The sequence below is a fragment of the Rutilus rutilus genome (genome assembly GCF_951802725.1).
Source record: "Rutilus rutilus genome assembly, chromosome: 21".
NCBI lineage: Eukaryota > Metazoa > Chordata > Actinopteri > Cypriniformes > Leuciscidae > Rutilus > Rutilus rutilus.
In genome coordinates, this window is record NC_140226.1 from 32,224,269 (window position 1) to 32,239,292 (window position 15,024).

The 15,024-nt window shown below is 39.9% G+C and overlaps 1 protein-coding gene across 6 annotated transcripts in view; it reads right to left on the minus strand.

The window, feature by feature from the left end:
* daam2 (dishevelled associated activator of morphogenesis 2) overlaps nt 1-15,024 on the minus strand; it is a 101,052-nt gene that overhangs the window by 11,409 nt on the left and 74,619 nt on the right. For 2 of the 6 annotated variants that reach the window (XM_084393571.1, XM_084393570.1), the window contains exons 6-18: nt 14,285-14,618; nt 12,885-12,995; nt 10,728-10,831; nt 9,636-9,702; nt 9,367-9,484; nt 8,080-8,218; nt 6,885-6,908; nt 6,099-6,157; nt 5,839-6,023; nt 5,320-5,628; nt 3,966-4,073; nt 3,547-3,576; nt 1,344-1,450 (exon numbers count right to left, since the gene is read on the minus strand). In XM_084393571.1, the coding sequence (XP_084249697.1) occupies nt 1,344-1,450; nt 3,547-3,576; nt 3,966-4,073; nt 5,320-5,628; nt 5,839-6,023; nt 6,099-6,157; nt 6,885-6,908; nt 8,080-8,218; nt 9,367-9,484; nt 9,636-9,702; nt 10,728-10,831; nt 12,885-12,995; nt 14,285-14,618 (1,695 nt within the window). The remainder of the gene's footprint in view (nt 1-1,343; nt 1,451-3,546; nt 3,577-3,965; nt 4,074-5,319; nt 5,629-5,838; nt 6,024-6,098; nt 6,158-6,884; nt 6,909-8,079; nt 8,219-9,366; nt 9,485-9,635; nt 9,703-10,727; nt 10,832-12,884; nt 12,996-14,284; nt 14,619-15,024) is intronic. The other 4 variants (XM_084393573.1, XM_084393572.1, XM_084393574.1 and 1 more) reach the window with 3 other exon arrangements.

Sequence of the window (15,024 nt, forward strand, 5' to 3'; positions counted from 1 at the left end):
AGAAAGGGCTTTCTTAATTCTGTAAATTGTTAATATTTAACATGTTGTTAAGAAAGTAAAAACACCAATAGTATGTCAAATCATCCTGTGATGAAAGGTTAGGTATGGCCTAACAATCAATGTACAATCAATCTTCCCTCCCTTTAGTTGTGATCAATAAAAATCTGTCCACATCACAGAACACGATCAATCTATTCCTGGCCTCATTAAGTCATTATGAATTGCATTAGCTAGCTTGTTTCTCTATTACACTGGCACAATTTTCTGTTTTCATTTGTTTTTTTTCGTTAAGCTCAAAGAAAAGCTCTGAATGTCTTTGCTGAAAAAAAGTTAAATGTTCAGTCAATAAATCAACTCCTGGATTTGGCTACATTAAGTAAGATTATGAGGGCACGTTCATTGAAAAAGAAAACCTATGATGTTCACGAATAAATCATTTAAAATAAACACTAATCCAGTATTCCATTAAGAATTGTCAATTTTGATTTTATAATGAATTTAAGAATTAGTCTGATCAACTATCAGTTAGCCAAGTGGCAATCTGTCTTAGTTTTCGGATTAAAATTCTATTGAATTCTAATAGAAAAATCTTTTTTTTTTTTTTTATGCAACTAAAATAAGTTATGACCAGTTTTAACAAAAACGACTAGTAAGACTAGTCTAAGCATTTTATGCAATGGGTCACAGAACATATCAGTACACCATCTCCTACCATAAAGTAACATCTCAACAACATTCAAACAACATACAAATAATGTGTTGGCTCAACAAAAAATAAATAACTGTTCGCATCTTTTTTTAAGTTATGACAATTTCAAAATAAATTATGTTCAACTAACAAACTATTGAGTTAGAAGAACTTAATAATTGGTAACAAACACAAAGTTGAATTTTGTAATTCAAAGTTAAAGTTTTAAGTTGATTACTCTAAAAAATTAAGTTGCTCAAACAATTTGTATTGTAGTCCCACGGTTTCCCAGACAAGGCTTAAATCTAGTCCCAGACTAGAATGCATGTTTGAGCCGTTTTAACTGAAAGCATCTTGCACTTGCATATCTTTAAAATGCCAGTGCCATTGTTTTGTATCAAGATTCACACCGGTAATGTTTTTTTTCAAAGGTACGTTTATAAAAGCTACATAAATGTCCTGATTGAACTAAAGCCTAATCCTGGCTTAATCTAAACCCTGTCTGTGAAACTAGACCTAGAAATTCTAACTTGCAGCCAAGCTGTGGTAATACATCCTCTGAATTACTTTTCAGAGTCTAATAAGCATAGCATCTGTTATCCAGAATAGCCATTAACAAAATGCTAACCGTGCTAAATCAGGGACAAGTACGTACTTGGAAAGCAGGATGACACAGTTCTGGGCCCTCCGGCCGTCGATGACTGACAGCTCTTTGACTTTGCGTGAGCTTAGATAAAGGTCATCCATTGATCCCGTCTCTTTCTGCAGAAGAGGAGAAAACCCACAATCATCATGGCTGTTTGGATCCTCTTTATAATAATGAAATGTATAAAATAATTCTTGATTGAGAAATGTAATAAACAGATATCAACGATTAAAAACAAACCTTCAAGCAAGACAATGCTGTTTTTAATAAACAATTAATATTTTTTGTCTTTCAATACTGAATCCTGTCATTTCAATGGTTGCAGTGAGAATAAAACACACAATATATATGCGTAACTTTCCATTTGTCTCTCAAAAAGCCAGTATTCAGAACAGTGTGTCAGAAATGATCATGCAGCTGAAGAACCACAGATGCTTGAAAGAAGCTTGGCTGTTTCAGCGAGAACATTTACATCTATTTATAGGTCCAGACCGTTTCCTGTGCTGTGAATGTTCGATGAGGTTACACGGGTCATGTAACTCCACAGTGGTCCAAAGAAAGCACACTTCTAACACACAATTCTCTTTAAGCAGTAACATGAAGAATGCAGGCTAGGTGGAAGATCATTTCTGCCCAAAACATGTCTCATCTACAGTTTTGACATCTGTGTAATAATGTTCAATAATTAGCTTATTGTGCTAATTACAGTCATTTAGCCAATTACACTGCGCTATCATAGTCGTTTAGCTGATTCTCATAATTATGCACCAATTATTCACTCTAGGCGTTCAAGAAGAACGATTTTACTATTGCAAAATCTCTGAAAGACTTCAATCAAAAATTCTTTTTCTGGTCTCATGTTGTTCCAAACTTCAGAAGAATTTTCATGCTTATTTCCGTACATCCAAATTATACAGTGATCAGAGGCCGTCAAAGTCCCTATTCCTTTAAGATTTTAATTCCGAGTTTTCAACGAACTGCCATATTAATACAGATTTCCTCTGGCGACAGTGGCCAAGATAGATGTAAAAGATACATGTAATCCGATGAGCTCTTAGGCCATTTTTACACCTGGTATTAAAGGGATATTTCACCGCTGGAAAGATGAACGTGTATTTAAAAAGACAACAACTCCCAGAATGCACTTGCTTCGCTGCCCTACGAGGCCACTCCAAAGCCACGCCTACCGGTTACAGAGGGCAGTATCGGAAGAAATGATACAACTAGGCTACTAGTTGACCCGAAACTGAAAAGACGGCGTTTTATCGTGAGATCCCCCTATGGGCGGGTTGAAGACATGTGGAATGAGCTCCTACTACTGGCTGTAGTCTCTCGCCTCTGGACAAAAAAGCCTCCGATGACGCTAAATGACGATTTTTGCATCATCAGAGGGTTTTTTCCAGACGAAAATATACAGAAATCTCTCGTCTCAGGGGAACATGAGGGAGGGAAGCACGGTCATTCGAAAATACTACTGGGTTTCTACTGATACAAAGCTTAATGCTAATTGGTGAAGTATCCCTTTAAGATGCGTTTTGGTCGATCGAATCACAAGTAGACGAGGGAGACACATAACCGTTTAAATCGGGTGTTTTAATCCGTCTTTTTTGTCCACTTTCAACCACTTCTGTTCTGATTTCTTCAAGGAGAGGGTCTATGGGTGGGTAAATGTATGGTGTTTATTTAGATCTTTCAATCTAAAGGACGCAATTTACATATGAACGTGTGATACAGAGAGAATCAGCTTTAGTTTCTGCTCTGACAGCCGCAAGACCAGCTGAACACTGTGAGTGTGTGTTAGAAATCAGGAATGGTGAGAGAACATTGTGCTTGGTACGTTTTTAAAACCAAACTTTGGTCTTCAGCTGACAAAGTTAAATCCCATCTGGCTAGCACGCTTCCCATAATGTTCACGCATTAGGTCAGTAGACGGACTTTTTTGAGGCTGTTCGAACACATTCGACCACATGAGCGTTTACACTACGAAAGCAATCCGGTCGAATGCGTTTTTGACTACCTCTGAAAGTGGTCGAAAATGGACAAGCTCAAACTATTTTAGACCCCATTTACACCTGTATTTAGCGTCGTTCACTTCTGATCCGATTGACCAAAACGCATCTTAATACCAGGTGTAAACAGCCCTTAAAGCTGTGCAGTGTGCTGGGCTAAAGGTTCTGGCAGTAAAGTAGGTTTAATCGGAGCAACCACTCACCTGCTTGAAGGATTGGTTAGTGAGCAGCTCCTGGCCAGGCAGAGGTACAGCAACAGAGAAAGAACAAAAACATTGGGAACACATGCAGAAGTTAACAACTCAAGCAGCAGAAGAATCAGCCAGAGCTGACTACAGCAAACATTCTCACAGGCCTCAGAATCGCTCACAAAACATCAAAACATTGAAGAAATCATGATTGTTGTGTTTCAAATCACTCTTTGATTTAGTTGATATTCGGCCTGAGAGCATATCTGCAGCATTTCTGCTCTAAATGCACTAAAACGCTACTTCATGCTTAAAGCACTAAGGCATCGATTACATGCCATCCAGCAAAGAACAACTGCTGTAAAGCCTGAGGTTCCAAAAAGCTGTCATTCCAGAAGATCATTCCATAAATATGAGATGCAACTCTTGCATACTTGCTGCCTCTGATAAGCTGAAAACATCTTCTCAATGTCCTTCAGGTCAAGAACCTTAAAGGGCCTTCTGTCATCAATCTCATACCAGATGGTACCAGTGATCTTGTTCTGCAAACATAGAAGATAATCAGCAAAGGAACGTTAGTCTCAGATAATTTAAGTTATTTTAAATAAAGTTTAAAATATTTTGTATTAGGGGGTGTAAGGGTACATGTATTCGTCCCGAACCGTCACGGTTCAGTGCATACAGTCAGACGACGAATACAGTTGGTCTGAGGTGATCCACACTCCAATCCAGAAGGGGGCGCGCACACTAATGCAACGCTGTTTGCTAACTAACACAACAGGAAAAAGAGCAGAAGAAGAAGAGACGATCTACGCACCAACCCACGCAAGAGCTTGCTAGAAGCTCCATAAACTTCACGGATAGGAAACCAGGACGGCAGAAAGCGGCATCCTGTTTGTTTTCTTCATTTTACAGAGTACAATGTTTTGTTTTTATTGTGAGTGTACATAAATAAAAATAGGCCCTACAGTTTCAAAGGATGTCTTACTCTTAGCTGCATGACCAAAATCTATGCCATTGATGATGAAGTATTTTAAGTTGTTTCCGCTGTTATAATGAGACACAATCTTTCGGCATTGTGCTGATTTGTGTCGTGGAAGTCTCACTACAGTCCAGTGATGAAATATGCGTGTCCTGGAAAAGGGAAGCCGCAGGTGCCGCTTCACTCGCTGTCTCCTCATGGAAACGTGAGATGTAGATGAATCTTTTTCTCCTTCTCGCTCAACTTTCTGTGATTTTCTTGAAAAAGTGTAATATTTAACTGCATCCGCCATTGTCACCGCATGCTAATGAACTCTCACACGCCACGAAAACCAATCTCTGCACAAGTTTTATTTTTCATTATTCTATTTATTTTGTACTTTTATAACACAAGAGATGCTTTTCAGTTTTGTAGCTGATTATGACCAAACACCTTTTGTTTTTTAATCAACCCTACAAAAAGTATAACCTATGCAAGAGTGCTTACGGTTAATACACTAAAGGTGTACTGTACCAACTACCTCAGGGGGGACTAAATGTCTTTAGGTGGAACAAACTGTAATCTGCACTAATGTCTGTTCAATATAAATGAAAGGAAACCTAGCATTGGGGATTTGTTGATTTTTATTGTGATTTTTACTGTTTACCAGACTCATATTGAACCGTGACCCCAAAACCGAGGTACGTACCGAACCATGACTTCTGTGTACCGTTTACACCCCTATTATGCACCATTAACCCTAAGTATGAGGAATGGTAAATTAGTGCAAGTACCAAAACAATCAAATGCTTTCATGACTGACTCACCTCTCCCAGTTTGGACCAGTTAAAGGATTTGAGTGGTTGTGAAGGTTGGGGGATGCTCTTTGTCTGCAGGCTGGTTGTGGAACTAATGGAAGGAGGTCCAGGTGGAGGCAGAATCCCAGAAAAGATTGGCGGGGCTCCGGGCGGGGGTGGAGGACCCCCCGGGGGAGGGGGAGGAGGTGGTGGTGGGGGGCTGGAGAAAGCAATCGGTGGAGGAGGAGGAGGGGGGAAGCCACCCATCATCATAGGTGGGGGAGGCGGAGCCATTGGACTCCCAGGGAGCAGAGGAGGAGCAGGTAAAGGAACGTCACTCTAAAAGATAATCAAATCATACGAATAAAATGTTAGACAAATTTACTGGAAAGTATAAACCATCACACATGCTTAACCAACTCCTCAAGCATCTCTAACTAAACAACGTAAGAAGCGACATCAACATGGAAGTTCTAATGTTAATGTGCAACGGCTGCACTTACAAATGCATTCAACACACTAGAAGGAATTAACAGATGGTGAACTCACTGAAATGTCGCTAATGCGGGAGGACAGGTCTAATACTTGCTCCCTGGCAGAGCGCAACTCCACTCCTTCCTTCTGCAGTTTGTCCTTCATCTTGTTGAGTGTCTTCATCATATCCTCCTTCTCTTGTGTCTTGGTTTCACACTCCCTTTCTTTCCTCTCCAGCCGAGCCACCAGCTCTACATGCTCTAAAAAACAGACATGCATTATCGTTACATAAGTTAACTCAGGCTCAGCTATGCAAGTCAGTGTCGCACTGTTACCTTTTCTGAACTTTTCTGCTTGGTCTCGCCACTGTTTGACTTCATTCTCATTGACAAGCCTGTAGATGGGGAAAAAAAAACAAGTGTCATTATGTTGCACTCAAATGCATAGGGTTATAAAATTAATTTAGCCCACACTTACCTCAGCCATTTATCAGTTTTAACTGCTTCTTGTTATTTATCAACGGTGTTAGCAAAAGTGGAAGCCAATATTAAAGACCCCATGATAGCAACTTTGGAGTTTTCGATGTTTAATAAATGTCTGCTAGCTTTAATGACATCTACATTACCATATTTTCCCATTAAAATACTCTCAAGAATGAGAATGTCCCCTCACCCTTAATTATATATACCACCTTCTTTCAATAGCAATAGGAAGTGCCAAATTATGGTTCGTCAGTTTCCTTTCCAAAACATCAACTGGTTGCGAAGCAAGTGGTTAGAATTGATTAATTTTGAAGTTGTCTTCATTGGTTGCATCCATGGTATAAACTGTCAAGTATGGTTTTGCTATGTGGTTTGTAGTTTGGTCGTAACACAGATGGCAACACACCAAAGAAAACTGTTCGTCAAACCATTTCATGGGGTCTTTAAACCGAAGGAGCCACTGTTAAACCAAAGCAATGACGTACAGTTGGGGAAGATTTCTTTAACAAAACTTTTTCTTTTTTTTATACATATACATAAAAGGTATTAGTTTAGTCTGGTTGTGAATCTTATTGTAAGTGGATACTGTTGGAGGTTTATGTGAGGATCAGGATTTAGTAAAGAAATCTAAAGTGACACCTTGACATGCGCTGCTTTCCATAGCTACAGAAGGAGAGAAGTGAAATAGATACACATGTACTGCCAGTATTGGACAAAGGGAGTGAAAGATATACATGACTAACACAAAATTAGAAAAAGATGATAAAGTTGCAGTTTCCACACGAGCTGGCAACATATAATGGATTTATTGCATTTTACTTATTTAAGAAGGTTTTGACCTCAAAAACCAATTGTGATTATTTTGTAGGCAGACTGACATTGTAGGGGTATAACCATAAATTGCTAGCTACAAGCCAACACTGGAAATTGAAACTTTCATTATTTTAGCTTTTCTTTTGGACAACTTGCTCATAAACTGGTTAAAGAAACATACTAGCCCAAGAGTTACACATTATGGGTGAGCATGAGAGGATAAAATTATGTTTGCTAGTAGTATGCATGGCTAACATTAGCCAAGGTTTCCTTATTCTTACTCTTTCCAATGTCACCTTTAACCTCTTCTGGCGCACTGGTGGAAATAGTCAACTTGATAACTAGCAAATTTGAGGACCAGGTACTAGGGAGCAAAGATGCCAAGAAAGGAGTAAAGAATGCCTGTCCTGCGATAGTAAAATGTGTGGAAAGTTGGGTGAAAGATGGCGAGAGCACAACTTAGGGAATAAATGTTTCAAAGAGAAAATACTTTTTTTTTTTTTTGCCCAGAGAGCTGTTGGACACTTGTGGTAAGCAGATGGCTGGAAATTCAATACATATTGCACACATTAATGACAGATTTACCAGTATTGATTACTGTAGACTTCCTTTAAAATTGCCCAATGGTTTAAAGTTGTTTGTTACCAACTTCCATTTTGGTTTACAGTTTCATGGTGCATTAACAGCATTGTGAATCATCTTCCAGCATGTTAACAGTATCAGATCGCAGCAGTGTGACAAAATATAGCTTTGGTTCATTGAGCACAAAACATTTCAGTATCCCTACTGCGGGCAGTGAGATACAGCAGGGAGAACACTGACATTCAAAAGATCTAAAGAGGATCAAGTACCTTATCGAACCTCCTGGCTTCAAACATATTACACCACACAAGTGAACTCAAAGTTATGATTAACTTTTCATGATGAGGATTATTAAAGAGCATAATGTGTGCTATCTGGATGGTTAAAACCATGTGCACAATGTGTTTTGAATTGAAAGCGTTATGAATTGAGCACTTACATTCTAATGATGTTCCTAACGTTGAAATTGTCCAGGGGTGAAACATCTGGATTTTCTCCCTTCTCATCTTGTAGAACAATTTGCTGAAGGATGCGGTCTAAAAGTTGCCATTGCTGTATGCTGCCAGCACCACGTTTATCTGAAAACATTTTACAAGTGTCATAAACATGCTTCCACTGCTTTTCACACTATTAAAAAAAAAAGTTGTCCATGTTATCCATGTTTTTAGGATATGGTGGCATGGTAATGCCATGCTTTTTTGGACATGTAACATGGTAATTAAATGGTATTCGTAGAGCATGTAAATATCATGATACATGGATATGATCATTTTTCAGTACCATGGTATATATCAAAATACTATATTATTATCTGTATTACACTTCACTATGGTAAAACAACAGTACTGCTTTTTCATGTTTTAATTATGGGCAAGTCCTTAACAATATCATTTCGGCACTGAATTCTGTGTTTGTTTTTCTTGAACAGAACAAGCAATAAATTGTAATGACTATAGGCTAACCAAATAATTTCATGTGATTCATAACTCTATTTAAGCAGGTGTTTATAGAGCTAATAGCTACACTTAACAATTATGTGGGGCAGTTAAATATTAGAAAAATTATAAATCTACACTCTGATAAAAATTTCAGGCAGTTAATTATCTTCACACAGAGCAATTAACTGAGAAATGATAAAACCCTGGCTTTAGACCAGCTTAGGATGACAGTGATTTATATGCAAGCAGTATGTGTGTGTGTGTGCGCGCGCAAAAATTAGTTGTGGAATGCTGGGAAGGGAGGAAGTAACTAAATAAAGAGAAAATCATAAAAAAAAAAAACGCAAACATAATAGGCTCTGTTCCAAACCTACAACCTAAGCTGCCAACCGAGACAGCATTGTAAGGCATCACAGGCATGCTCCAAACGCGATGGGTGTTTCAAAAAGAAACTGTTCCACACAAAATTGTGCCACTTTTTAATTTTTACCTCATTTTCAAATTCTATAGCAGCATAAAATGTATCCTTCATGAATAAGGCAAACCTAAAGTTTTCACCCAAGATTACACACAGAGTGGAGAAAAAGTAAAGTACCCAAATATGGCATGTGTAGACAGCAGATACTGAGGGAGCTCACAAGGATTGGGAAGAGAACCACAGTTTAAGAAGGGAGATTAATAGAGAAGATCATTAGCTATGTTTATTAAATCTACATAAATGGTGGAGTGTGCTTGTGTAGGGAGAGGTATGTTTTGAATGGTTTATGTGGAAGAGTTCAGGTCCTCACATGGCATTTGGAGGCAGTGCTGTAAGACAGATAGAAGGTGAGGGTAGGCATCTGTCAGGCTCAATTTCTTCTTGATCAGCTCAAACATCTGGCCAGCACTCTTGGTGTCCACGTGTGTCTGAACACAAAAAGTCCGTTAATTTTCTCAATTGGAACACAAATGAGTCTTGTAAACAAATCTAAAAAAAGCATGCTGTTCTGTGCATAATAAGCACTCTTTAAGGACATGATATGGCAGAAGACTTGTGCATATAAATAACAGATCTCACAATGTCAAAGCGTTTGGCCAGTTCTGACTCATCCTCATTCCGCACCATTTCGAAGAAATCCAGATGTCTGAAACACACACACATGACCTTTCTGTTAGCAACAATGGGCTAATGCAGTGGTGTCGAACTGAAGGGCCACAGACCTGCAGAATTTAGCTTAGTCTCAAACCCTTCAAACCCTTCACTGGAAGTTTAGTTCGGAACGGGGCGGTTCGCATGAAAAATCGATAAATGTGAACGCTGTCATGCGGACCCAGGTGCGCACTGGGGTACCGAAACCGAGACTACCTGGAGGAGGTGGTCTGAGTTTGGTTGCTCCCGAACCGTGCCGCGGTTCGCGTAAATGTGAAGGTGCTTTCACACTGGCAGTTTAGTTCGGAACAGGACACGGTTCGCATGAAAGATAGCTAATGTGAACACTGTCATGTGGACCCGGGTGCGCACTGGGGTACCGAACCCGAGACTACCTGAAGGAGGTGGTCTGAGTTCGGTTGCACTCGAACCGTGCCGCGGTTTCAGGAACTTTTTTCAGGAAGTTAAGTAACTTGCGCATGAGTTTTAGCTGATTGTGATGTATTTAGTTAAATAAAACACATGTAAGGGATGACAGTGTTGATGATTTACCTTGGATGCGAGTGAGAGTGAGCCTGCAGTGTATTCGCACATAGCGCGTTGAATCAGGGCAACAAATTAATGGAAATCCACCGTCTCCTCAAGAGTGTGTTTGCCATCAGCAAAAAGCCAAACGCGACACACAGTAAACCTGTGTTGTTCACTCAGCTGCGCATAATAGCACCAAATTAAATAAAAAAACAATGTATTGAACCGCGTTCTGTTTTCTATCAAGCACCGTGCACGTTTGCCATGACGTAATATGCACGCAAACGCACCAGGGTTCGAAACAATAGTGCTCGGGCTCGGACCGCAGCAAACCAGCCCAGTGTGATAGCACCCTTATTTGAAATCTACAGGTATGTTTGCTGGAGCAGGGTTGAAACTAAACTTTCCAGGATCTGAGTTTGACACTCCTGGGCTAATGCATATATTGATTGTTAGCTAGGAAATGAGCTCAATTTTAACTAGTGTTCTTACCTGTCAAGCGTGACATTATCATGTGTTCTCAGCTTCTCGATGACTGGCTGAATTCCTAACATCAGAAACTCATACCTAAGATGAAGGCGAAACTCTAGACTGTCCTTTGAGAGAAACAGGGGGAATAATTGTTAAAGTCATCATGAATCAAAATGAACCATTCTTATTTCTTATAGGGAGTATTTATTATAAAACTCATTCGTGCACCTCGCTTTTTTTTTTTTGTCATTAATGTGCCCTCGTAATCTTTAATCACAATAACTTCCAATCCCTCTTTCAACGACATCTACTGTTCTCTGATTATGTGTCAGGACAACCTGTCAGTGACAACCGGTCAGGTGACACACTTCATGTGCAGTTGCGGTCTTGTGGACTTACAATGGCCGCCGCATGTGCGTGTCCATTAAGTCCACAAGGCCACTCCGGTGTCCCAATTGTCATTTTAGGTTTCAGCCCTTTGCGGCCGACTTCTACGTGACAGTCAAAGTGGCGTTATGTCAAGAAAGTGTGGACTCGGAGGAAGATTGCGAGGGCTTAGGTTTCCATTTGGGACAGGGCCTCACTCACATAAGATTGCAGCAACAATAGCAAATGACAACGATTCAATTAATTCCAAATGGAAAAAATCAAGTCCCGCCCTACTTTTTTTTCTTCTTGTTCAAGAAACCATTGAACTGGATATACAGGGGTTGGACAATGAAACTGAAAGTCTGGCCAATATAGTGTTGAAGGTTTCTCATCTATATATATGCATGGCTTGGCGGCCCATCTTCACTAATTTCAATGGCAACTGTCGACTCGAAGAAGAAGCTGTCTGAAAGGGATGCCCAACACACTGCAGAATTAAACGCACACCTTGACTCTTCTGTTTTCACCAAAACTGTTCGTTGGAAGCTCCACAGGGTCAATATTGATGGTCGGGTTGCTATAGCCAAACCGTTGGTCACTCGTGCCAGTGCCAAATATTGGTTTTCAGCAGAAATATTGGGCTGTGGACAAAGTGGATTTGTGGAGCATGTTGTTCCACAATTTTCTTTCCCACATCCAAGAGAATTACAGTGTGTAGAAGCCCCAAGGAAGCTTACCACCTGGACTGTTGCGTGCCCAGAGTAAAGCATGGGGATCTGTGATGGTTTAGGCTGCAATATCATGGCATTCCCAAGGCCAACTACTTGTGCTACATGTTGTGGATAAGCGAGTCAGGAAACACACATTCCCTCTTACACCTGGTGTTTTAATCCGTCTCTTTTGTCCGCTTTCAACCACTTCTGTCCGGATTTCTTCAAGGGGAGGGTCTATGGGTGGGTAAATGTATGGACTTCTTCAGATCTTTCGATCTAATGGACAAAGTAAGCTCATGAAATTAACATATGAACGCACCCCGGGGCGGAGACAACGGAAAAACACACGGAGAGCAGTACCTCTGACAGCCACAAGACCACGCAGAACGATATGAGTGCGTGTTAAAAATCAGGAATGGTGAGAGAACATTGTGCTTGGTATGTTTATTGTCTTCAAACCAACCTTGGGTCTCCAGCCGACAAAGATTAACTCCCGTCTGGCTAGCGTGCTTCCCATAACGTTCACGCATCAGGTCAGAAGGCGGAGAGTAGACGGTCTTTTGTGCCTGTTTGAACGCATTCGACTACATGAGCATCTACACTATGAAAGCAATCTGTTCGAATGTATTTTCAACTACCTCTGGAAGTAGTCGAAAGTGGACAAGCTCAAAAATGTTTAGACCCCATTTACACCTGTATTTAGCCTCATCCAGTTGTGAGCCGATCATCTTAATACCAGGTGTAAACAGGGCCATAATGACCTGGCCACTGTTCTGTAAGAGGAATGGCTCAAAATCCCTCTGGCCACTGTGCAGGACTCGTATCTATCATTCCTAAGATGGCTGCAAACGGGCCCCTACACCATACTAATAAATAATTGTGGTCTAAAACCAGATGTTTCAGTTTCATTGTCCAACCACTGTACCTCACAATAGGGAAGAAAGGACTCTCACACCTTATGCCGGCTTCAATAGCCATACTGTCCCAATTACAAAATTATATATATATATATATATATATATATATATATATATATATATACACACGCACACACACACATCTGAACACCATGTAAACTGTTCTGTTATCTGCTGACCTCTCCAACCCCAGCATTCAGCATAGCGTTGATGAATGACATGATGGCTGTCTTCAGATTTACTTCGTCCCTGTAGCGTCCTGAGCTTCTGTCCAGCTCGTTCAAGAGAGACTGAGTAACAAATACAAAGATATCTAATTAAATACAAATTAATCTAATTAAAATGGATTTTTTTTTCACTGAATATTTGTTTGTTTTTTTAAATCTAGAATAGCATTGTTAGCTTAGTAAGCTAAGCTAGGAGTAAACATTACTGTGAATGTTAGATGCACTTCCCCTTAAAAGCACTCTTTTGTGGGATGTGTGTAAGTGACTATGTAATGTATTTTAATTCAAGTCACATGAGTTTCCATGGAGTTTAGGATGCTGCTTCCGTAGACAAGCAAACTGATGTGAAAATGCTGACTGATGAACAATTTTGTTGAATTGTTTTCCATCTGGGGTGTTTATGGATGGTCGATTTATGCTTTTATATTTAATGGGTAATGGCTGGTGGGAATGTTATTTCTCTGGAATGGGTTTCTAATGTCTGCTAATGGTGCTTATTGTGTCAAGTGTGTTCAGAGAGCTGTTGGGTCACTAGAAACCAGACATGCTTAACCGGCTAATGTTTCAAACACAGACTAAACACACACAGTAAAGACAAATCGCTCTACATATGTTTAAACTGCATTAGATAAGGCCTCCACGAGTTTGTTTTTCTTCTCTGTGGTTAAAATGACTGTGTCTCCCATGGGGTATGTTAATAAATGCAGACAATACCCCCCCCCAAAGTACTGAAATGTCTACGAAGACTACACTAAATCCTGCCCACAATTTGACACACTCCTATTTCTGATATTTCTTATTTTTCAGATTTAACAGAGATTAAAATCCTAGAAAATATATTAACTCTTTCTCCGCTAGCGTTTTTTGAAAAAGTTGCCAGCCACTGGCCAGCATTTTTGATTATTTCAAGAAAATTTCTTCCAATGGCGGGAAACGAGTTGATAAAACAATAAGCCACAAAAGAGGTGAGCATTACTGACTTAACCAGTTACTGTAAGACGCGTTGTAAGAATGTCGGAAAATATCTATAATGCATGACCTTGAGTGCTCCTATAAAATGTTGGCAACAGCAATATGATATAAAATGGTTAAATAATTCAATAATCAAACCCTTCCACACAGAAATATAGTTCATTAGCATAACAGCAGGCTTATAGTTCTCATTCAACATGACAATCAATGATAACACTCTATGAATGGTGCAACACTTGACAAATTCGACTGATGTGTGGTCACATGTGTACACATATGAATTATTTTACATATCCAGACAGATTATAGAGCTGGAATTGCCCAAACAAGATTACAGTTGTTTGATTCTGTTATAAAACTCTCATTAAAGGCAACATTACCTGGAAGCGAGTCCTCTCTGCAGCATACTTCTGGTAGTGTGCCATGGCCTGTAGCACTTTCTTATGCCCGTCGGGCACCAAGCAAACAGCGCCCAGGATCTCCAACACAGCCACTTTGGTCTTGATGTTGTCCTGGCGGAGGCTCTGGGAGATAGTGTTGATGCTCATGGGGTGGGCCAGTACATGGGCTCGGCCCTGGGAGTTGTTCATCAAGGCTTTGATGCAGCCGATGATGGAGGTATGTATGCGGCTCTCTGAGGTTTCGAAGTCCATGCTCCTCAGGAAGTTCAAAAGACACGTCAAGCCATCCAACTCTATGAAGCGCGTCACAAACCTGAAGGGAGAGACACCAAGGGTTTGTGAGGTTATTTTTTCCAGTGCCTAGAATGTTAGGAAACGTAACTATCATTGCCACACTGCCCTAAAAAAAATTAACAACACAATGATCCAACAAAACCAACCAAAAAGTTGGTGTTTGTTGGGGCAGTGCCTTTAGAACAGGGCCAAAACTATGAAAATCCCTTTGAGATCCCATAGTCATTGGCTTTTACCCAAGGAGAATAACATATATTGACACACATTATTATATAAATATAATTCAGTGCCATTTGGATGTAAATGATCCAAGGACATATTTGCTAAAAACCAAGAGGGACTATCTTTAAAGCATCGCTTGTGAAAACATTCTGATCTGCAGAAGTCTTGGATAAAATCCCAGATGGCTTCTGTATATACTCAGC